The 22,885-nt window shown below is 47.9% G+C and overlaps 2 protein-coding genes across 2 annotated transcripts in view; one reads left to right on the forward strand and one right to left on the reverse strand.

The window, feature by feature from the left end:
- LOC138071534 (GON-4-like protein) overlaps positions 1 to 15,624 on the forward strand; it is an 83,795-nt gene extending 68,171 nt beyond the window's left edge. The window contains exons 20-31 of the mRNA XM_068963061.1: positions 247 to 1,950; positions 3,090 to 3,345; positions 3,967 to 4,151; positions 4,981 to 5,178; positions 6,178 to 6,321; positions 10,907 to 11,050; positions 11,177 to 11,296; positions 12,415 to 12,528; positions 13,082 to 13,292; positions 13,773 to 14,400; positions 14,487 to 14,589; positions 15,151 to 15,624. Coding sequence (XP_068819162.1) covers positions 247 to 1,950; positions 3,090 to 3,345; positions 3,967 to 4,151; positions 4,981 to 5,178; positions 6,178 to 6,321; positions 10,907 to 11,050; positions 11,177 to 11,296; positions 12,415 to 12,528; positions 13,082 to 13,292; positions 13,773 to 14,400; positions 14,487 to 14,589; positions 15,151 to 15,300 — 3,957 coding nt within the window. The 3' untranslated portion in view covers positions 15,301 to 15,624. The remainder of the gene's footprint in view (positions 1 to 246; positions 1,951 to 3,089; positions 3,346 to 3,966; positions 4,152 to 4,980; positions 5,179 to 6,177; positions 6,322 to 10,906; positions 11,051 to 11,176; positions 11,297 to 12,414; positions 12,529 to 13,081; positions 13,293 to 13,772; positions 14,401 to 14,486; positions 14,590 to 15,150) is intronic.
- MSTO1 (misato mitochondrial distribution and morphology regulator 1) lies at positions 15,573 to 19,746 on the reverse strand. The gene is made up of 14 exons (XM_068964627.1): positions 19,662 to 19,746; positions 19,417 to 19,552; positions 18,853 to 18,922; positions 18,683 to 18,758; positions 18,353 to 18,407; positions 18,128 to 18,266; positions 17,825 to 17,942; positions 17,613 to 17,747; positions 17,357 to 17,509; positions 16,935 to 17,066; positions 16,678 to 16,862; positions 16,343 to 16,447; positions 16,146 to 16,258; positions 15,573 to 15,930 (listed from the first exon to the last, which is right to left on the reverse strand). The coding sequence occupies exons 1-14, from the start codon at positions 19,743 to 19,745 to the stop codon at positions 15,713 to 15,715; spliced, it is 1,719 nt and encodes a 572-aa protein (XP_068820728.1). The 5' UTR covers position 19,746; the 3' UTR covers positions 15,573 to 15,712.
- Between the last annotated feature and the right edge of the window lie 3,139 nt (positions 19,747 to 22,885).

The following is a 22,885-nucleotide window of genomic DNA, read 5'->3' on the forward strand; positions in this document are numbered from 1 at the left end:
CACCGGTGATTCTCTAACCTTTTAAAAATAGTGGTTAACATGATAGTTTCTTAAATGAAATTCAGGGACTTTCTAGAGTATAAAATCGGGATGTAGTCTTCTTAGAAATATCTGCCATTCTGCAGAAAAATCCTTTTTAAAAGATGTCTTAAGACTGTCTTGTAAAGGCACCTAATATCTAGAAAGCCCAATTATTTTTCCCTGATTCTAGCATGGGGTATATCTGAGTGTTCTTATTCCCATTAGGCCAGTCTGCCGTCCATCCAAGAGGAAATGCGGCACATAGCTGATGGTGCCAGAGAGGTTGGAAATGTGACCGGAACCACTGAGATCAACTCAGACCCAGGCCTAGGAAAAGGCAGCTCAGAACTGGAGAGTGAAACTCGGTATCCACTGCTACTGCCTAAGGGTGTAGTCCTGAAGCTAAAGCCAGTTGCCAACCGTTTTTCTAGGAAGGCTTGGAGACAGAAGCGGTCCTCAACCCTGAAGCCCTTCTTTTTTGGACCCAGCCCCTCTCTCCAGCCTAGCTCCAGCTCTGGGAAGACACCAGCTAGGTCAGCTCACTCAGAAGCCCCTCCAAGCAAAATGGTGGTCCGGATTCCTCCCCTGATCCAGCCAGCCACAGTCTTACAGGCAGTGCCAGGTGGCCCTCCTCTGGGGGTCCCTGGGGGGGATAGTTTTGAGTCTCCAGCAGCGCTGCCAGCTACAGCTGCTGAGGCCAGGACCAGCTTCCCTCTGCCTGAGCCACAGACCTTGCTCTCCTCTGCCCCTGTGCCTAAGCTAATGCTGCCCTCACTTGCTCCTTCGAAGTTTCGAAAGCCATGTGTGAAACGGAGAGCCTCCAAGAGAAAGGGACCCAAGGCCTCTCTCTGTCTGAAGCCTGCCCCTCTCATCCGCCCTGCGCCTGTTTTCTTCACTGTTCCTGCCACCACGGTCAAGGTTGTGAGCCTCGGCGGTGGCTGCAGCATGGTGCAGCCTGTCAGTGCAGCTGTGGCCCAAAGTCCGCAGACCATCCCCATCACCACCCTGTTGGTCAACCCTGCTCCCTTCCCCTGTTCGTTGAGCCAGCCCCTTGTGGCCTCCTCCATCCCTCCCTTAATTGTCTCTGGCACCTCTGTGAATCTTTCTGTACCATCTACCCCTGAAGATAAAGCCCCAGTGAATGTAGACATAGGTTGTCCCTTGACTGAGGGGAAAAATGCCTTTCAAGGCCTCGAACCCAAATTAGAACCTCGGGAACCCTCTCCTCTCTGTGCTGCTGTCTTCCCCAAAGAGGAGCACAGCCCAGGGCCTCCAGCTACAGACAGAGTGTGCCAGGAACAGTTGTCGGAGAGCAGTGCCTATGGCTGGACTGTTATGAAAACAGAGGAGGGGAGACAGGCCCCTGAACCATTCCCTCAGGGCTTCCAAGAATCTCTGAACACCTGCCCTGAGGATTTAGAGGAAATCGTTAAGATGGAGCCTAAAGACCCTGGGGAGGACACCTGTGGTGGATCCCTGGAGCAGGACAGCCATGGTGAAATCAAGGAGGAACGCTCTGTGGAGTTGGACACTGGCTTCCCAAGTGAGGAGCCAGGCAGGCCTAGAGAGGGGAAGAAACAGACAGGCCTACAGCAGGAGGAGGAGAGGAGTCAAGCAGCTCAGACCCTTTCGGCTTCTCAAGAGCCTCCTGGTGAAGGAAACTCAGGCGATGTGAGCAAAGGGTCCCCGAGGGACGCTTCCTTTTCCACTGACCCTGAAATGGTGCTTAGCAGCCCCCTGGGGAAGCCTGAAGACTTATCCAGCGTTGATGGTCAGTCAGTGGGGACCCCAGCAGGACCAGAAGCTGCAGGAGAGAAGGATGGGCCAGAGGAAGAGGAAGAAGAGGACTTTGATGACCTTACCCAGGATGAGGAAGATGAGATGTCATCAGCTTCTGAGGAATCTGTACTTTCTGTCCCAGAACTCCAGGTGAGAGTTGGGCACTCTTCTCCAATATTTTGTGTATTCAGTAATAGATTTATTGATAGGTCACCTGCTTGCTTTTTCCAGTAGAGATAGTCGTAAAATCATGTTTGACTTTTGAATGTATTACGGAGCATAGTTTGGGAGTTGAAGTAAGAGAAGAGGGAAAGAGTTCGGTGTTACATATTATATTTGATTTAAACTCATTTAAACATTAAATAGAATTTCCTGAGCATAATTTAAATAACTAAAAAAAGAAAAAGGGTCATTAGTATGGACCCTGGGAAAGGAAAATTACCTTCAGGGGAAACCTTTCAAAGCTCATCTGCTCAGGGACTCCCTGGTGGTCCGGGGGTTAGGACTTGGTGCTTTCACTGCTCAGAACTGGGTTCGATTTCTGGTCAGGAAACTGTTGACTAAAAAGTTAATCACAACCTCAAAGTAGAGAGTTATTTTATTTGGTAGGAATGTTAAGGATTCTGAACTTGGGAGGCAGCATCTCAGTTCTCTGAGAAAACTGCTCTGAGGAAGCAGGAGAGGGAGTCAGGCTATACAGTTTGCAACAGAGAAGGTAGGAAGTCTGAACATCAAAGACTATTATTAAGTAGTAAGGAGAACCAGATATCAAGTCAAGTTAAAGAATTTAGTCTTCTATGTGTGGCAAGATGGAGCCTCTGGGCTCACTGAATTCATTCCTTTCATATGCACCTGAGCTGTCTGGGGCCAAATCCTGTTTCCTGTCACCTTAAAGGGTGGCGAGGCTGGTGGTTGGCTGCTCTTGCATGACACCCACTCCCCTCCAGTTCCTCACCCGTCACTGGGCGTTGGCGTCTTCTGGATCGTAGGCCTTGTGTTCCCTTTTGAGAGCCCTCATTCACATTAGGAGGCCATGAATCACTGATAGCTGTGACATTTTTTGTCCTCCGATAAGGCAAGAAATATTTCATTTCACAGAACTAACATCCCTCAAGCTGTACAGTGAGGCCAAAAAACAAAACCAAAAATCCCCAGTCACCCCCTTTACCATCCGCTTCTCACCCTCCCTCACCAGTTGATCAGCCGCAGCTCCTTCTGAAAAACTCCGTGCAGTCAGCCCTTGGTGAGCTATTACAGCCCTCACGCACACTCTTTGGGGGGGTTTGCAGGAAACAATGGAGAAACTGACTTGGCTTGCATCTGAAAGGCGCATGAGTCAGGAGGGTGAGTCTGAGGAGGAGAACTCCCAGGAAGAGAATTCTGAGCCTGAGGAAGAAGAGGAAGAAGAAGCGGAAGGAATGGAAAACCTGCAGAAGGAGGATGAGATGATGGACGAAGCCATCGGAGACCCCGCCGAGAAGCCTCCTGCCACCTTGGACTCCCCAAAGGCTGCTCCAGAAGTGGAGACCAGCAGGACCCCACCAGGTGAGTAGGACAGGCCTGAGTGGGGGCGGGTCTCAGGAGACCTCACTGATGCAGGGACATGTGCAGAGTGGGCTTATAAAACAGGTGCCAGTTCCCAGGAGAAATCCTCTGGATCCTGCCTGCCAGTCACCCTTCTCCCAAATAGATGTTTAACCTGCTGCTGTTGTAGAGAAGAGATGCTCAGAAATTAAAAATTTGACTCTCCATCAGCTGCTAGATTTGTACTCTGTTTATGCAGGTTTTTATACTGGTTCTTAATTCACATGTCATGTATTAGGTCAAGAGCTATGTTTATTTCAGAAAGTGCTGCTTGTTCCTCACCAGGATATAATCCCTGAGAGCCCAGCATCAGACCATACCCACTCTTTAGACTTCTGTGTTCAATATGCAGTAGCTAAGCAGCTCATTATCATCCCAGTTGGTGCAGTCATGTTGTTGACTCTGCACAGAGCTGACTTTACAGGAAGAGACGTACCTTTCATAGCATTTTTCCAGCAGCTTTTCTCCCAAATTACTATGTAATGTTGATTAGGTCAGTTGATGGGGAGGGTGCATTTGATGAGTTGGGAAGAGCAGAGGTTGCAAGGACAGAGAAACAGGTGTTTTCATGTGTATCCTAAGGAGAGAGCATCAAAGCTGCTGGGAAGGGCCGGAGTAATCACCGAGCCCGCAGCAAGCGGGGCAGTCGGGCCCGGGCCAGCAAGGACACCTCCAAGCTACTGTTGCTGTATGATGAGGACATCCTCGAGCGGGACCCACTTCGGGAGCAGAAGGATTTGGCCTTTGCTCAGGCTTATCTGACCAGGGTAGGCAAATGCTGCTTCTTGTTCCTACGAGCCCCTCTGGTTTTAAAATGAAGTCTGCCTTTCTGGCTGCACAGTAGCCTTCTATTCCTCTACCTTTGTTTTCCTGGTAATACCAAAAGAACTGTGTGAGTGAAACCACAAGGACACCGAGTTCAGTCTTCAGCCGATTTATTATTCCTGCCCGTCATACTACCCCTCTGTTGCCCTGAAACTGGGGAAAGATGATTGCACCATCATCCCTGAGAGAGTAGACTAATAAGGACCTTACCTGAGCCCTTGGCTTCAGAGGAACCTCAGTGATCTTCAGAGTCATGAACCTGCCTGTTTTTCACGGTGGTCCCTATCTCATTCTTTTGGTAACCACCTGATTCTTTATACCCCCAGCAAGTGGGATTCTAGCAATAATAATCATGGGTTTTCTTTTTCCTGCTATTTTACTAACATTCCTAATTTACGTATTATTTACCCTCAGATGATACCATGCTGAAATATATGTACCAAGCACTCCTTATCTATTTCAACATGGAGGTGAAACCAGGAAGGGGAGGCCCAGGCTGTGAACTAGAGAAAGGTTTACCTGATTTTGTGGGTAGCACTGTGGTCCCTGGAAAATATAAATGTTCCCATTCCTCACTGTCAGAAAAAGAGCTCTGCCTTGCTCATGGCCCTGTGGCTTCCATTAATCATCAAATCTTAGGACCTGTCAGAGGAGTAGCCTCTGACGGATAATCTGGAGCTCTTTAACAGTAACTCTTCCTCCTTCCTCTGTCCCATGGTTTCTTGGGGCCCAATGAAAGGGGATTGGATGATTGAAAGTCCTCTCATATAGGTCCGAGAAGCCCTGCAGCATATCCCTGGCAAGTATGAAGACTTTCTTCAGGTCATCTATGAGTTTGAGTCAAGTACTCAGAGGCAGACAGCTGTGGATCTCTACAAGAGTCTGCAAATTCTGCTCCAAGACTGGCCTCAGCTGTTGAAGGACTTCGCTGCTTTCCTGTTGCCTGAGCAAGCACTGGCCTGTGGATTAGTAAGTAGAGACGGGGGCAAAGACCACACACTAGGATCCCTGGGTCACAGCAAGACTAGGCTTGGGTAATGTTGATCAGGACTGTTCCAGACTCCTGGCTGTTCCTGTAGATAGCTTTCCCCTAGACCAGGGTCACAAGAGCCACCTCCTTTTCAAGGGATGGTCTTCCCAGCTCCTGTTCTCTCCTTTTCTTTCCATGTGGAGTGAAAGGGTTGACCATTGAGTGGAGCCCTTAAGTACATCATAACCCTTTGCTCCTCACTGTTGCAAAATAGGCTTTCGTTCAACAAATGTTTATTGAGTACCTGCTGTTTCAGGCAGAGTTCTAGGTATTAGAAATGTAATAATTATAAAAGACTAAAATCCTTTGCCTTCATGGAGCCTATATTCTCATGGGGAAAGTCAGATGTGAAATAGTATATTGTATGTTGTAAATATATATGTTATAAAAGTGATAAAATATATAAACAGTAAAATATATTTAATGCTTTATAGTGATAATGTTGCAGTTTTATGCACAGTGGTCTGGGAAGGCAGCTTTATCATTATGAGGATCAAATGAATACATACATGAAAATACTTTGTAAACTGGCATGTGTCTGATCTCACAATCTTTGAAAACTGGAAGCAACTTGAGATACATAACTCTTAAATCTTTCATTTACATCTTAGTTTTCTTGAGTTGGTAGACCCCAGTAACCCAAGGTAGATAGATGCTAGGGCCTTAAAAAAAAAAATCTTACAGGGAATTCCCTGGCAGTCCAGTGGTTAGGGCTTGGCACTTTCACTGCTGGGGCCCAGGTTCAATCCCTGATTGGAGAACTAAGATCCGCAAACCTTGTGGTGAGGCCAAAAAGAAAAGATCTCGCTGTTGTAAACCAGAGCCTTGTCATCCCCTTGCCTCCAGCACATTTTTTCTTGGTTTTTATGTGTAGTGCTCTCAAGTCCTTCTCAGGCTGCATAGATGATGACTCTTTTGCCCTCTTTCCACTCTGGTAGTTTGAAGAGCAGCAGGCTTTTGAGAAGAGTCGCAAGTTTCTTCGGCAGCTGGAAATTTGCTTTGCAGAGAACCCGTCACACCACCAGAAGATCATCAAGGTCCTTCAGAGCTGTGCAGACTGCTTGCCCCAGGAGATCACTGAGGTATTCCGTCCTGTCCTGCTTCCCTTCCATTGTCATCTTCGCTTTTGGCCTTTCATTCTCCTTTCCCTAAGCAATCCTCTTGCTTCTGAGCAATGGACTTCCTGGAGGGAATTAAAATGGCAAGGAATTTTTAGGCTTACCTAAGTCATAAAACACTTGGGTGAGGTGGTTATCATCTGAAACCAGAGCCTGACTGCTACTCACAGGCTCAAGAATGCTGTAAATACCCTGGAAGGGAAGTTCAAGGAAAGAGGTGATGTTCTGGGTGGAGGGTTGTTTTCCCTCCTTTCTCAGCCTTGAGTTGGTGCCTGAGCTGGGGACCAGTAAGGCAGGGCTATTGAGTAGTGAGTGTCACTGGGAATCAGACCTGTTAATGCAGGCATGTCTAACGAAGACGTGGGAGCTCCCTAAACATGCATTGATGGAGGAATGAATGAAGACCTATTTGAAGTGAAATGAAAGTCGCTTAGTCGTGTCCCACTCTTTTTGTCCCATTCTGTACAGTCCATGGAATTCTCCAGGCCAGAATACGAGATTGGGTAGCTCTTCCCTTCTCCAGTTAATCATCATACTAATTGAAGTTTGATTTAATTCACTTGATAAGCATACTTATCATACTAAGTATAGAAAACATTTGGTTTATAATATAGAAAACCTACGGTTACCAAAGGGGAAAGGTTGGGTGTGGTGATAAGTTAGGAGTTTGCGATTAACATATTCACAGTACTGTGTATAAAATAGGTAACCAACGGGGACCTACTGTATAGCACAGAAAATGATATTCAGTATTTTGTATTAGCTTGTAAGAGAAAAGAATATGCAAAAGTATATATATCTATGTGTATATATGTGTGTGTGTCTGCACACATACTGAATCACTGTGCTGTACACCTGAAACTAACACAATGTTGACGGTATTGTGAATCAACTATATACATCAGTTAAAAAAGTAGTAATTCAGACATACCTCAGAGACATTGCAGGTTCACTTCCAGGGCATCATAATACAGTAAATATTGCGGTAAAGTGAGTCACATGAATTCTTTGGTTGCCCAGTGCATGTAACAGTGCATGTAACAGTTAGGTGTACACGGTGAAGTGAAGTGCGTGTGTGCTCAGTGAAGCACGTGTGTCTGACTCTCTGCGATCCCATGGACTGTAGCCCACCGTGCTCCTCTCTCCATGGAATTTTCCAGGCAAGAATACTAGAATGGGATGCCATTTCCTACTCCAGGGGGTCTTCCCAACCCAGGGATTGAACCCATGTCTCTTGTGTCTCCTGCACTGGTAGGTGGATTCTTTACCCGCAGTGCCACCAGGGAAGCCCAACCATAGTTTATTAAGCATGCAGCAGCATTATGCTTTAAAAAATGTACATACGTTAATTAAAAATGCTCACAATTTGTAAATCAAGTATATTTCAGCTTTTAAAAAATGCTAAAGAATTCCCTGGTGGTCCAGTGGTTAAGACTCAAGCTTCCATTTCACAGGGCACAGGTTCAATCCCTGGTCAGGGAACTATGATCTTGAATTCTGCACAGAACAGCCAAAAAAAATGCTAATCAGCCTCCAAGTCTTTAGCAAGTTGTCATCTTTTTGTTGCTGGAGGGTCTTGCCTCAGTATTGTTGGTGCTGACTGATCAGGTAGTGGTTGCTGAAGATTGGAGTGGATGTGGCAATTTTTTTTTCTTTCTTTCTTTAAAAAATATCTGTTTGCCTGCACCTGGTCTTAGTTGTGGCATGCGGGATCTTTTGTTGCAGCATGTGGGATCTGCTTTCCTGACCACCCATCAAACCTGGACCCCTTGCGTTGGGAGTGTGGAGTCTAAGCCACTGGACAACCAGGGAAGCCCCCACAATTTCCTGAAACAATGAAGTTTGCCCCATTGATGGACTCTTCCTTTCATGAATGATTTCTCTGTAGCATTTTACTTATAGTAAAACTTTCAGAATTGGAGTCAACCCTCTCAAACCTTGCTGTTGCCTCACCAACTGAGTTTATGTGATGTTCTCAATCCTTTGTTGCCATTTCAACAGTCTTCATAGCGGCAGCTCCACCAGGAGTAGATTCCATTTCAGGAAACCTCTTTTTGTTCCTCTGCAAGAAGTGACTTCTCATCCGTTCGGGTCTTGTGTGGGACTGCGGCAGTTCAGTCCCGTCCTCAGGCTCCGCATCTGTTTTCAGTCCTCAGGCTGCTCCTGTCACATCTGCCGCTCCTTCCTCCACTGAAATCTTGAACCCCCTCAGAGTCATCTGTGAGTGTTGAAATCAACTTCTTCCAAACTCCTGTTAGTGTTGATTATTCGGACCTCTTTCTGTGAACCACAAATGTTCTTAATGGTATCTAGAATGGTGAATCTTTTCCAGAAGGTTTTCGGTTTTCTCTCCCCAGATCCATTGGAGGAATCCCTATCTGTGTCAGCTGTAGCCTTATGAAATGCATTTCTGAAGTACTGAGACTTGAAATTAGAAATTGCTCCTTGATCCATGGGCTGCATGATGGTTCTTTTGCTAGCAGGCACGAAAACATTGATCTCTTTGTCCATCTCCATCAGAGCTCTTGGGTGACCAGGCGTATGGTCGGTGAGCAATAACGTTCTCAAAGGATTGTTTCCCGAGTAGTAGGTCTCAACAGTGGGCTTCAGATGTTCGGCACACCATGTTGTCCACAGATGTGCTGCTATCCAGGCTTTGTTGTTCCATTTAAACTAGCAGAAGCAGAGTAGATTCAGCATAATTTGGAAGCACCGTGGGAATTTTGGAATGGTAAATGAGCATTGGTTTCAAGTTAAAGTCACCAGCTATATTAGCCCCTAATCAAAGAGTCAGCCTGTCCTTTGAAGCTTAGAAGTCAGGCATGACTTTTCCTGTCAGTTATGAAAGACATAGATGTTATCTTCTTCCAAGAAAAGTCTTTTTCTACGCCGAAAATCTGTTGTTAGTGTAGCCATCTTTGTTAATTATCTTAGACCTTCTGGATAACTTGCTGTACCTTTTACATTAGCACTTGCTATTTCATCTTACACTTTCATGTTGTAGAGATGGCTTCTTTCTTTAAACTCTATGAACCACTTTTTCTAGCTTCAAAATTTGCTTCTGCAGGTTTCTTCACCTGTCTCAGCCTTCATAAAATTGAAGAGAATTAGGGTTTGGGGGCTTCCCAGGTGGCTCTGTGGTAAAGAATCCACCTGTCAAGCATGAGAGTTGCAGGCGACTCTGTTTCCACCTTTGTGTCAGGAGGGTCTTCTGGAGAAACAGATGGCAACCCACTGCTGTCTTCTTGCCTGGGAAACTCCATGGACAGAGGAGCCTGGCGGCTACAGTCAGTCCCTGGGGTGGCAGCGAGCTGGACATGGACTCAGCAGCTAAGCAACAACAAGGCCTTTTCTGCAATAGGCTTTGACTTAATGGAGTGTTGATCTTCTGGTTTGATCTTAGACCACAAAACTTTCTCCATATCAGCAAGAAAGCTGTTCTGCTTTTTTATCACTTAATTTGCTTCAAGAACTTTTCCTTCACGTTCATGGCTGTTTGGCACAAGAGGCCTAGTTTTCAATCTGTCTTGGCTTTAGGCGTGCCTTCCTTACTAAGCTTAATCATTTGTTGCTTTTGACTTAAAGGGAGAGGTGTGCGTCTGTACCTTTCCATTGAACACTTAGAGGCCTTTTCAGTTCAGTTCAGTCACTCAGTCGTGTCCAACTCTTTGCGACCCCATGAATTGCGGCACGCCAGGCCTCCCTGTCCATCACCAACTCCCGGAGTTCACTCAGACTCACGTCCATCGAGTCAGTGATGCCATCCAGCCATCTCATCCTCTGTCGTCCCCTTCTCCTCCTGCCCTCAATCCCTCCCAGCATCAGAGTCCTTTCCAATGAGTCAACTCTTCCCATGAGGTAGCCAAAGTCCTGGAGTTTCAGCTTTAGCATCATTCCTTCCAAAGAAATCCCAGGGCTGATTGGCCCTAAGTATTCAAGTGAAATTGGCCTAATTTCAATATTGGTGTGTTTCAGGGAGAGAGGCCCAAGGAGAGGGAGACAGATGGCGAACCTGTTGGGTCAGTGGAGTAATCAGAACCCGTACAATCAGAACAGAACAAGTCCACTGTCTCTTTTGGGTGAGATGCATGGTGCCTTCAAGCAATTAAAATAGTAACATCAAAGGTCGTTGATCACAGATCGCCATTATAGGCATAATAAACAAGTTTGTAATATTGTGAGAAGTATCAGAATGGGACACAGAGACACAAAATGAACAGATGATGTTGGAAAATCGGTGCTGATAGACTTTCTTGACCCAGGGTTGCAATGAACCTTCAGTTTTTAAAAAAAAAAAAAAAGAAAAGAAAAACCAAAATGCTGTATCTGAGGTGCAGTGAAGCAAAGACACTAAATCGAGGTATGCCTATACTCCTGTGTAGACAAGCAAGGAGGGAAAGGGAGTTTAGGAGTTCTTAATCAAAGAGCATCTCCTGTGTGTCTCCCAGTTGATAAGGAAAGTAGACCTCAGAAGTATATGGGATTGATTTGGAATGGTGGTCTGGAGAGGCTCTGGAGACTGCATCTTTCCTTCTGCAACTCTCCCCAGCTCAAGACACAGATGTGGCAGCTCCTCAAGGGCCATGACCACCTACAGGATGAGTTCTCCGTCTTCTTTGACCATCTGCGCCCAGCAGCTAGCCGGATGGGTGACTTTGAAGAGATCAATTGGACCGAGGAGAAGGAGTATGAGGTATAGGCCCTGCGGCTGCAGCGGGGGTGTCAAGGGGGAAGGTCAGGTCATATGTGGGAGGGACATCTGATACGTGGGAGGGACTCTGCCCAGAGTCTTTGTTGAGTTGCACCAACTCCTGCCCAGTTTGATGGCTTTGAAGAAGTGGCACTGCCTGATGTGGAAGAGGAAGAGGAACCTCCCAAGATACCCACAGCCTCAAAGAACAAAAGAAGGAAAGAGATTGGGGTCCAGAATCACGATAAGGTACGCCCGGTTGTTGGGGATTATCCTGAGTCAAGCCTTGCATTTTCTGTCTGAGTGGTTCTCTGGCACAGGGTGGTGCCAAGCCGCTGTGAGCTGAGGCGGCCGTGGAGCAGGAAGCTCAGGTCAGGTCAGGCTGCTGTGCAGCACGCCCCGGGCCCATGGGAAGAACAGTGCAGTGGCTGAAGAGGTCCCGCCATGATTAACCATTAGAAGGATCTGTTTCTCTGGCTCAGAGATACTTCTCTTGCCCTTGGGTCTTCCTTTCTGTTCTTGTGAAAAAATAGAACCAGGATTCCTCATTTTAGAAATGACAATGACTGATACCTAGCCGTATCCCAAAGCATCATGTATCTCCTGTATTTTACATGGATTATTCAGTTAATTCTCACAGTTACCCTGTGAAAAGATTTTTTTTTTTGCATTTTACAGAAGAGGACACTGAAGTGCCAAGAGGGGCCGTTCCCAGGGTCTCATGTTTGATCAGGGACGGGTCGTCTGGCTCCAGAGCCCACTTGTACTCGTTGCTCTCTGTTCTCTTCAGGAAGTAGTTTTTTTCTGGTCCCTGTCCCTTTACTACACGCCTTGTACTCTTTCTTGGGGAAAACCACTTCTTAGTACCTTCATGACCTTGGGCAATTTATTTAATCTTTGTTTCACTTTCTCATTGTTAATGGGGATAATAACGGTACTTCTGTCTTGGGTTTATTGAACAGAGAGTATCATTGAGTGAGCCTTCCATATGTACAAAGCCCTCTCTCAAGGGGATTGGAAGAGAGGGGAGAGCTCCAGGCACAGGGAGACGGAAACAGAGGCAGCCGAGTGAGTAGGTCACACCTCACTCCGGAGCTCTCCAGTCCACCTAAACATCTCCTGAAGCTTCCGGGCAATTGGGATCCGTCAGCCTCTGGGTCACTTAAGGATTGTTTCAGGGATGCACAGTAGGCTTTAATTGAGTTTGGCCTTTCATCTCCCCAGGCAGTGTGAAGGAATGGCATATAATAAAGGAGAAAGGAAGCAGGGGAGGGGTCCGGGGGCGGGCTTGTTCCGATGGCTCACAACTCGGCTCCCTCTTGGTGCCAAAAATGTTTGCCAGCTAACCAAGCCCAGGTGTCTCCTAGGAGGCCGAGTGGCCAGATGGGGCCAAGGACTGTGCCTGCTCCTGTCATGAGGGGGGTCCTGACTCCAAGATGAAGAAGAGCAAAAGGAGAAGTTGTAGCCGCTGCAGCAGCAAGGTGAGGAGAGAACTCGCGCCCGGGGGCACCAGAGCCGCTGCGGCAAGCCCCAGGTGGCTCTGCTGTGTGTGGTATTGTTACCCCAGATCTGTGCATTAGTGAATTCCTAGAAAGATGACACGTGAATAAATAATACGCTGTATACATACTCATTAGTGTGTGTATGCAAATAAACAGAATCTTTAAAAATATATGTAACAGATTTTTCTTTTTAAGGGGAATCTTTTAGGTAAAGTTTTGAAATAGGGAAGAATACCAACCAGTTCATATATTTCCCTCTAAGATTTTCTTTTTTTAAATGAAACTAACGTGTGTGAGGAAAATGGTCGAAAGGTAATGCTGGTTCTCTAGGCTTGGTTGCCAGCAAAAATACAGTCCTTGGTTGGAGGAGGAGTGGTAGAATGCAGCACTCTATTTTGGGCCCTTGAAAATCTTTGGAGCAGGCATGCATGTTGCTTGACTTGCTGAGCATCATGGCAGGGCTTCTTTCTGTGGTCAGCCCCCATGACAAAAGAGGTCAGGAGACCCTTGACCCAGAAGGCCATCCCTGCAGGTCTGTGACAGCAAATCCTACAAGAGCAAGGAGCCCCATGAGTTGGTGGGCAGCAGCCCCCACCGAGAGGCCAGTCTTATGCCTGGTGCTAAGGAAGCTGGGCAGGGCAAGGACGTGATGGAGGAGGAAGCCCCAGAGGAGCGAGAAAGCATTGAGGCAACCCAGAGCAGGACTGGCAGGAGTACCAGGAAGGGAGAGATGCCTGTTGCAGGTGAGTGATCCGACTGCCAGCCCAGCCTTTCTCCCTTTATTTCTGTCTCATTCTCACATACTTCACGCAGGAACGTCTTTGAGCCTGGGAAATATTGGGCTTTTCAGGGATAGACTACCACCTCTTTTACTAATAAACCAGTAGGAAACTCTTCTGTCTAGCCTTAACTTTCTCTCCTGTGGCCTCAGTCCTCTTGTAGAATTAAGAGTGCTTAACATCCGCATGATCCAGCCTTTTCTTCTTGTGTTCCCATCCCTGGACCCCTTCTGCTTATCTGCAGATCCTCTACGATCTGTATTCTAAAGACTCAGCCATTCTCAGCTTTGGCAGCGGACTTGATATAAACAACTCTAGCCCCTACCCTCGCCTCACTCTTGTACATCAGAACTTTAGCACAGTAGTTTGCCAGAGTGACCCCATGGTAATTTGTAGTCCTTAGATGCAGTGTGACCCTTAGGTCCTTATTTTCCTCCTAAACAGGATTGGCAGCGGGGAGCACTTTGCCGTCCCCTCAAGAAGTGACTTTCACAGACCAGCTCCTTGATGGCCCGCCACCACCCTGCTCACCAGAGACTCCTCAGCTTCCCTCCACAGCTGGAACTGTGCTGTGCGCTGTCAGGAGTAACCAGGCTGGGCCTGCAGTTCTCTCCGGCGCCAGGGCATCCCCCAGACCCCAGTATGAAGGGGAGGGCCATAAGCCAGGGGCTGAGTTGGAACCATCCATGCCCTGGGATGCTTCTGAAACTGAGAAATTGCCTGGAACTGTCGAACCCCCTGCCTCCTTCCTGAGTCCTGTTTCCTCAAGGACTGGAGACTTTGGGAGAAGACAGGTGCCTGGGAACGCAGACACACAGGAGAGCTGGCTGCCTTCCAGCAGAGCTGGGGTGACCACAGCAGACAGGGTGTCCCCTCTCCGTGGAGTTTCTTCAGCAGGAATTGACACCGCAGAGACTTCGCCTAAAGCCCCTAGAGGAGGTTTGGCCAAAGACAGTGGACTACAGGGCAAGGGCCCAGCGGGGGAGCTGCAGGCGAAAGCCACAGAAGCTACAGTCTGTGCCAACAACAGCAAGGTCAGCTCCACTGGGGAAAAGGTGGTGCTGTGGACGAGGTAGGTATGGATGGGGGACGTGTGCGTTTGGAAAGCGCGTGGGGCACGCCCGCTTCCTGAGACTGATCGCCACGTGTGGGTTCCAGGGAAGCCGACCGCGTGATCCTGACTATGTGCCAGGAGCAGGGAGCACAGCCGCAGACTTTCAGTGTCATCTCCCAGCAGCTGGGAAATAAGACCCCTGCTGAGGTAAGCAGGGTGGGCCCTGCTAGAGCTTCAAGCCCTAGAGGAACCAAGGAAGGGTTTGGCAGGAGGGCGGCTTGGCCAACTAAGATATGATTGGGGATTGTAAAGTTCTGCTCTGAGTAAGACCTGGGCTTGTCAGCACGGATAGCAGTGGCTCTGGAAGACAAAGGGCATTTTTGGGGAAGGAGCCCCAGAGTGCATTTTAATTTTTAGAAGGAATGTGACTTTTGGGCAGTGTTTAGCCTCTTGACCTGAGTTTCCTTATCTGTAAGGAGGACTCAGCTCTCACAGCCTGTGTGCAACAAACCAGATGGTTCATGCTGGTGTATCATATAGCTCACTTGAGCTTCAGCCGTATCTGACACTTCACGACCCCATGGACTGTAGCCTCCCAGGCTCCTCTGTGTGATTTTGCAGGCAATGAGTGGGTTGCCATCCCCTTCTCCAGGCATCTTCCTGGCCCAGGGATCAAACCTGTGTCTCCTGCATTCGCGGGTGGGTGGTAAATGTTAACGTGTCACTAACTTAAGAAGGGTGTCGTCAAGGCCCTCACTCTCCTCCTAGGTTTCCCACCGTTTCCGAGAACTCATGCAGCTCTTCCACACAGCCTGTGAGGCCAGCTCTGAGGACGAGGACGACGCGACCAGTACCAGCAACACAGACCAGCTGTCTGACCACGGGGACCTTCTGTCTGAGGAAGAGCTGGACGAGTGAGACCCGGAGTGTGAGGGCGCCCTCCGAGGATGGAGCCCGCCGAGCACCCTGGTGGTCAGGGAGAGGGTGGGGCGCTGCGCTTCGCTCCTGCAGTTTTTGAGTTCAGTCTGCAGAGCTGGAGGGGCAGGGGCCAGGGACAGTGACGGGCAGGCTGGGGGCCGCACGGTCCTGCCACCCTGTGCATTTTTTATGAAGACCTTAGAAATAGTTGTGAAGAGCATTGAGGGAGAGTGGGCGCAGTTCCTTTCCTGTGTTGTATTTTTCTGTCTGATGGTACATATTTATTGTTGTGTGATCTGATCACAGTGTTTCTAAATGTAATAAATGTGTGTGTTGGTGTAGCCAGTCCCAAGACACTGAGCTCCTGCACCCAGCAGTTTTCATTGTAAACTAGTCTCCTTTTCTCGGAGCTTTAGTCCACGAGTCTGCCGCCGCCGCTCTCGTAGCACTGGGCCAGGCTGCGCAGTTCCTGCAGCGTCTCTTCTAGGTCATCCTGTTCCACCCCAGCGTCCATGAAGCTGGCCCAGCGCCGCAGGTCGAGTTTGGAGAGATCTTTGGCCAAATCCCCCAGGGCCCGGTTCAAGGAGGAAGAGGAGCAGAGGGCCCCGAGCACTGGGATGCTCTCCACCGCTGCGGGGAGAGAGGATGGCAGCTGTCCTTCTCTGGGCTCTGGCAGGCTTGACTGTATAGTAAGCTATACAGTGTCCTGTCTGCCTTGCATACAGGGAACCACAGAGTGAATAAGGAGTGTAACCTGAGCACTTCCCCAGGACCTTCATCCATGAAGGGATACTGGAAAAGTCTCATGCTTGAAAACCTCTGGGTTTTCTTCACCTGCTACATACCTGTCCCTGTTGGGAGACCGTCCAGAACTGAACCGTGCTGGCTGAGGCTTGAGGAGAAGAGGGAGGGATAAGGAGGGACCACCTTGCAGGGAGTCAGCAGCAGATGAGAAGAGCTGGGGGCGAGAGAACAGCAGCGAGTGAGAGAAAGTCAAGGGAGGTCTGAGGTCTGGGAGGAGAGGGGCAAGCATTCTACTGACCTCCTGACTCTAGGCTGCTGCTGCTGCAAATACTGGGCCAAGACTTCTTCCCCAGTGGTGCATGCGTGGAGTGGGGAGGGCAGAGGCGTCCCGGGGGTGAGCTGGCTGCCAGAACAAAGCCAAAGCCGCCTTTACTCTGGGGCAGCGTGAATGAGAAACCAGGACTTACATTCTCAGGCGGTCAGCTTGATAGGATGCTCAGAGTCTGATTTACTAATAAGTGTGTCAGAGGGAAGGTGAGCAGGGCAGTGCCATTAGGCCGTCCGGAGGTACCAGGGAGAAAAGGATGTGGACCAGAAGCCTGACAAGGGCTCCTGAGGACCGCCAGTCCTTACCTGGTGTGGCGTGCTCTGTCTAAACCCCTCAGCACCACCGACTGGGCAAAGCAGCATGTTCCAGAAGGGTCCCCACATGCAGACAGTGGGGTCCACGGGGTGGCCTCTCCCAGCTGCATCAGGGCGTCAGGGAGGGACTGGCTTGGAACTAAGGGGAAGGGGATAGTTGCTCCTGCGGTCACCACCTAAAGGTAAGGAAGAAATCAAGGTATAGAGCCTTTCTCAGCTCTGACCCAGCTCTTTACAAAGCTTCATACCTTTTTCCCAGAGAAGTTCAGCATATCAGCCAGATGGACCATGGAAACTGGTGAGGAGCGTAGGCGATAAGGAACAGTGACTGTGTCCAGGGCTGTAGCCAGGATGGCACCACAGTGGAAGGGCAGAGTGGCCTGTAAAGAGGATATGAAGAAAAGCACCTGGCCTTTGGGTGTAGAAAAGAGGCTGTGTCAGCAGAGTAGTAATGGCAGAGGGGTCTGTGTGCCCTGGGACAGAGCAGGCGTGTGTTTGGTCCCGGGCTGGACTAGCATAGGACAGTGTCATCTAAGAGGCCACATCAGGGCCGAGTTCAAGATGAGGCTTCAAAACAGATCCAGCAGCAGGTAAATTTGGGAGCGTGTGTGTCTGTGTGTGTGGTGCCCTTTCATTAGCTATAAGTCAGAACAAGAGCATCGGGTCTTACATCATACTGCAGGAGAGGGAAGCTGACGGGCGGCTCGGGTCGCAGCCCCAGGCTCCCACCCAAGGATAAGGGGCAGACCAGAGAGCTGTGAGCAGACAGGTGCACCAGCCCGAAAGCTGTGTTTAACAGACGGTAGATGTTTTTCTGCAGCTCCTGGTGAAAGAAGTGACAGCAGTTTGTTTTAACCAATGTTCTCACTAAATTCCTTCATTTCTCCCTGGGGCTCTTCCCCCCACACCCCAGAAGAACTACTCACCCCAAGGCGGTATGGACCAGGGAGCAGGCCCCAGGTGATTATTCCCCGCCCTGAATACTCGTCTTGTAGCAACTCCGCAGCCTTGGCACCCAGCCCCGAGAAGCCATCATGCAGGTCACACAGAATCTGGAAGCCCTGGAGAGAGGTGAAAGGTGGAGGTGGGCAGGATGAGGGTGGTTTCTCCCCTATTGCCCGCCGTGCCCCTCAGCTACCTGCAGGTAGTCACACTCCTCCACATAGAAATGCAGCCTGTCCTCCAGCTCTTCCAGGTACTTGGGTTCCTTTAGGATGCTCTCCCCTTGGCCGAAAGCCTCCAGGCGGCCTGCCTCCCTGCCGCACAAAACCACAGTCTGGGACTTAACAGGACTCCCCCACTTTGGTATTTCTGCCTAAGGTCTCTTGTTTTGGAGGAGGCAAGGAAGATGGCCTCAAGAGCCTCATCCGACACTGGTGGGGACCCAAATTCTTGCCTTACAGCTTCTAGCTCCCCACCCCACCACCACCACAGCTCATACCCATCATGGTTGTACTTGTGAATCATACAGATGCTCCGGGGGTGGAGATGGACTCTGAGGAAGTCTGACCAGACTCTGATACTGCCCTCTGTGGGCATAACTGGTTTTGGAGTCCTACCGTTGGTGAATGGTGGGAGACCTGAAGAAAAAACAGAGGCAGTGTGCCTTTCTCTGTGTTCCTGCACTGCCCAGTTCCCCATTCTGCAGTCCCTGGAGAAGTCTCACCTTTGCCATTGGGAATCGATTTGACCCTCCAGGTACCATCACTACTCAGCACTCCCTGGGAGGGATGAGAAAATCTACATTTAGGTCCAGGCAGTCTAGAGGCAAACACTGATTTATTCTCCCCTCCTTCTTTTTTTTTTTTTTTGGCTGGCCACACCCTGTAACCGCCTTCCTGTTCTAGTAGTCACAGTCCTTTAGGAGGAAAAAGTGCTTTTTCTTAAAATACCATTTGAGGGCACTGAAGGTGACCAAAATTCTCTTTTTCTCTGCCCAAGTGGAGGCACTCTGGTTGTAGCACTGGGCTTACAAGTTCAGGACAGAGGTCCTCACCTCTGCACTCAGAAAGTCCTGGAGATAAGGGTTCTTGGGATAGAGTTCCTCTTTGTGTGTGGTGAGCTTCCCTTGCCTGAAAGAAAGTGGAAATTGGGCATAGTGTCAGCTTCCTTGAGTTCTCCAGTTTCCTGCGCTCCTTCCCAGCTCCTCTCCCAAATCACAAATACCATGCTATGGCAGCATCTAGCTGTTTGTCCCTGTAGAGTCCACCTTCTTGCTTTAGAGAGCTCAGGCTACCTGTACAGAAATAATAAGCAATGTTAGGTAAATCCCAGCCCTTCCCATCCTGCAGCTAACCTTCCTCCCATCACCTGATAACCTGCTGACACCCTCACTCCAGCACTGGGCCTTTCCAGGCCTTCTTGTAATATACATGGGCTAGAAAACACCCTTGCCTAGGAAAATCTGGATTCCATCCTTCATTTCCCAGCTTAGTTATTAGCTGTGGAACCTGGGCAAAGACCACAACCAGCGGTTCTAGAGGAGCGCCACAGCGCTGAGCATCACACTCCCCAGGGACAAGCAGCCCATTCGAGAGACAGCTCTTGAACGGAATAGTTTCTTTTCTTGCGTCCCCTCAGGTGTCGGCATACTGTGGTTAGCTCTCCCTGTGGCTCCTCATCTCTAGTCCCACAGGCCAGTATAGTAGGAGGATCTTGACGCGAACCGCTGCTAGAAACTCCACACGCGAAGGGGAACACGTAACTGGCTGACCCGGGCCACCACCTAACCCTTCAGATCCATGAGGATGAGTCTCGGCGTGTAGGTCTCTTGGCCGTGTAATGTCCGGCCGGTCCGGTACAGGACGTCGGGGCACAGCTCTCCCGGCGGCTCCTTGGCATCGGTCGGCCTGCACAACGCAGCATCCTGGGGAGGCACAGAGAAAGGACTGGACTCGGGCGGCGAGAGGAACAGGCCAGAAGCGAGGACTTCTGGAGACCCGGAAAACTCAGCTGAGGCGGCCAAAAGACCTTACCTGCTGGTTCCACCAGTGCGCACCCACGAAACCCGCAAAATGTCCCAACTGCAAAGTGAGCACCTCCCGAGCCCCGCCCGCCATGCCGCGCTGCTCCGCTGAGTAGAGCGGCCGCTCCCTGCCCACCGTTGCTCCTTGCGGATTGGCTCAGCGGGATATGGGTGTGGCCTCATCCTCGGCGTCCTATTGGTCCATAAACACATCTTTTCCCATAGGATGAAAGATTCGTTGGCTTTAAAGACTCCGCTTATTATACCCCGCCTCTTCCTAGCGTGGACCAGTCCTGCTTACCAGTTGTCGTCCAGGGGCGGGGCCCCGCGGCGCTTGCCGGAAGTTGTAGGCACGCGTGCTCAAGCGCCACGCTGAAGCGTTTTTGGTTCGGAGTTCTCTGCGTCTCATGTGGGTTCCCTGGCGTTGCTCACTGAAGATTCTCATACATACTCCTTGCGGCTCTTGCAGCTGTTGTTTCTTCTTTCAGAGGATGCTTAATGCTGGCTAATAGCGCCTCAGGCAAAAATAAAACCTTGCCAGAAAATAGACTCCTGGAGGACGAAATGGTAACGCACTCCAGTATTCTTTCCCCTGGGAAACCCCATGAAGAGAGGATCCTGGCGGGTTACAGTGCAAAGGGTCACAAAGAGTGCGGCATGACAGAGCCCAGCACAGGAAATAGACGCTTACTTAAAGCTTCACATGCGTTTTCTTTTTCTGTCCAAAAGTCATAGCCTTCCTGACTTCTGACCCTGCGGACTGACTCGCTCGCTCTGTCTGTCTGTCTATCTGTTATGTAATCGGAGTACGTATTCTTTCGCATCTGCCTTTTGCTCAGTATTGTTAAATTCTTCCCTGTTCTTACATATACCTAGAATAGTTCATTTTCATTGCTTCACAATTCCATCTTATGATTATACCTCAAATGATTTCACCGCGGATAATAGACTTGGAAGTTGTTTCCAATTTGGAACTATTAGGTGCAACGGTTAACATTCTTGTGCATGTGGACATGTACGTATTTCTGTTGCGTATATACCTAAGAGTGTAATTGTTGGGTCATGAGGATGGATATGTTTGGATATGGTAAATGGTAAACGTCTCTAAATTTTCCAATTTACAGTTTCACCAGCAGTATAGAGAGTTTTCAGGTGATGCTCAACCTTGCCAACATTAAAATTTTTTTGTCATTATCATTGATTTTATTTTCTTGATTATCGGTGAGATTGAGAGCATCTTTTTGGATGTTCGTCACCTTTAGAACAGTCACTTTTGTGAGGTGTAGAGCGTGTTCAGGTCTCTTGCTCATGCTTCTTTTGGGTTGTCTCATCTGTTGGTAGGGTATTTGATTCTGAATACAAGACCTTTGTCAGTTATATGTGTTGAAAATATCTTCTCCCACTGAATGATATTAACTCAGTTAATATCATGTCAGTTTTTGTTTTCTTAGGCTATGTTATTGATACATACTACTTTACATTTCCTGATGGACTGAAACTTCCACCATTACAAACTATTCCTCTTTTTCTCAAATAATGCTGTTTACCTTAATACCTGTCTTGATAGCAATATAGATGAACCAGCTTTCTTTTGATTAGTGTTTACATGGTATAATTTCTTTTTTTTCACTTGTAACTTTAATTTGTATTTTGAAGACAGTATAGGCCAGAAGCAAACACCAAGATGGGAGTATACATATATGTGCTTTGTCAGGGAAATGCCCGTGTGGAAACATCACAGGGAACCAGAGGAGGCTGGGAGTCTCGGACCTTGAGGAAGGTATGAACCTAGTGAACAGTAGAGGGAAGGAAGAAGTCTGCAGTTCGTTTGTTTTTTTAACCCTTATTGAGGTGTTATTTATCTACATTAAATGATTTGAGATGTCATTTATATCCGTTTTAAGTGTTTGATTTTGTAAATACAGAGCTGTGCAGTTATTACCATAATTCAGTTTTACATCATCCCCCAAAGATTTTTCCTGTGTAATTACATGTAAACTCTGTTCCTACCCCTAATACCAGGTAACCACTACTCTACTTTTGCTTTTATAAATTTGCCATTTCTGGACATTTCATGTAATTATACAAAGGTGGTCTTTTGTGTTTGGAGTCTCAGTGTAAGGTTTTCAAGTTCCTATGTTGTAGCATGTGTTAGTATTTTGCTCATTTTTGGTAATCCATTTTTAAGTTGATGAATAGTTGGATTATTTTCACTTTTTAGCTGTTATGAATAATGTTGCTATGAATAATTTCATGCTGCTTGAACACAACTCTTGTGTGGACATATTTTGATTTCTTTAGGGTAAATATTTAGGGGTGAAATAGCTGGATCATGGGATAACTTCATGCTTAACAGTTTTAGGAACTGCCAAAGTATTTTCCAAAGTGATATTTCCATTTTATATTGGCACTTGAAATGTTAGAGGTTCTTTTTTTTTCCCTCCTGTGTGGTACAGTTTGTGGGATCTTAGTTCCCTGACCAGGGGTTGAACCTAGGCCTGCAGCAGTGAGAGCGTGGAGTCCTAACCACTGGACTGTCAGCGAATTCTGATCAAGGGTTCCTTTTTCTTCACATCCTTCCCACCACTTAGTTGTTGTTTTGAATTTGTAGACATTCTAGTGGGTGTGTAGTATTTTATTGTGGTTTTAATTTGCTCCTAAATCACTAGTGATGTTGAGCATTTTTTCATTATCTTGTCAGCTACTGAATATGTCTTCTGTAGAGAAATGTCTATTCAAATTATTTATCTTCTTATTAATGAGGGAATTTACCCAGTATATATTCTGGGTAAAGTCCTTTATCAGAAATAGAATTTACAGATATTGGCTCCATCTGTGGCTTGTCTTTTCATTTTCCCAGTGAAAATAAGTTTTAAAATCTTGATAAAATCCAATTTATCAAATTGGATTTGTACAGCTCACGTCTTCTTGTGGAAGAGATATTTGCCTAATTTTTATATAGATCACAGCTTCATATGAAAGAAATATGTGCCTAATTCAAAGTCATAAAGATTTCTTCATGTTTTCTTTTAAATGTTTTATATTTTACTTTTTACATTAGGTCTATAATCTATTTTGGATGTCTGATGTGAGGTAACAGTCAAAATTCATTTTTTTGCATGTACATATCCAATTATGGCTTGATGTCTTTGTTGAAAATCAATTGACCATACATATAAGGGTTTGTTTCTGGACTCTCAATTTTGTTCCATTGTCTTCCTTTATGCTACTGCC

The sequence above is a fragment of the Capricornis sumatraensis genome, chromosome 2, assembly GCF_032405125.1.
Source record: "Capricornis sumatraensis isolate serow.1 chromosome 2, serow.2, whole genome shotgun sequence".
Taxonomy (NCBI): domain Eukaryota; kingdom Metazoa; phylum Chordata; class Mammalia; order Artiodactyla; family Bovidae; genus Capricornis; species Capricornis sumatraensis.

Excerpts from the sequence above, each read along its gene's own strand:
- MSTO1 (XM_068964627.1), bottom strand. The coding sequence starts at position 19,745 with ATGGCGGGCGGGGCTCGGGAGGTGCTCACTTTGCAGTTGGGACATTTT. Across the intron at positions 18,759-18,852 it reads CTAGATGCTGCCATAGCATG|GCAAGGGAAGCTCACCACAC; the intron begins GTATTTGTGATT and ends ACTTTCTTTCAG. Across the intron at positions 17,943-18,127 it reads CACAAGTACAACCATGATGG|GGAGGCAGGCCGCCTGGAGG; the intron begins GTATGAGCTGTG and ends TTTGTGCGGCAG.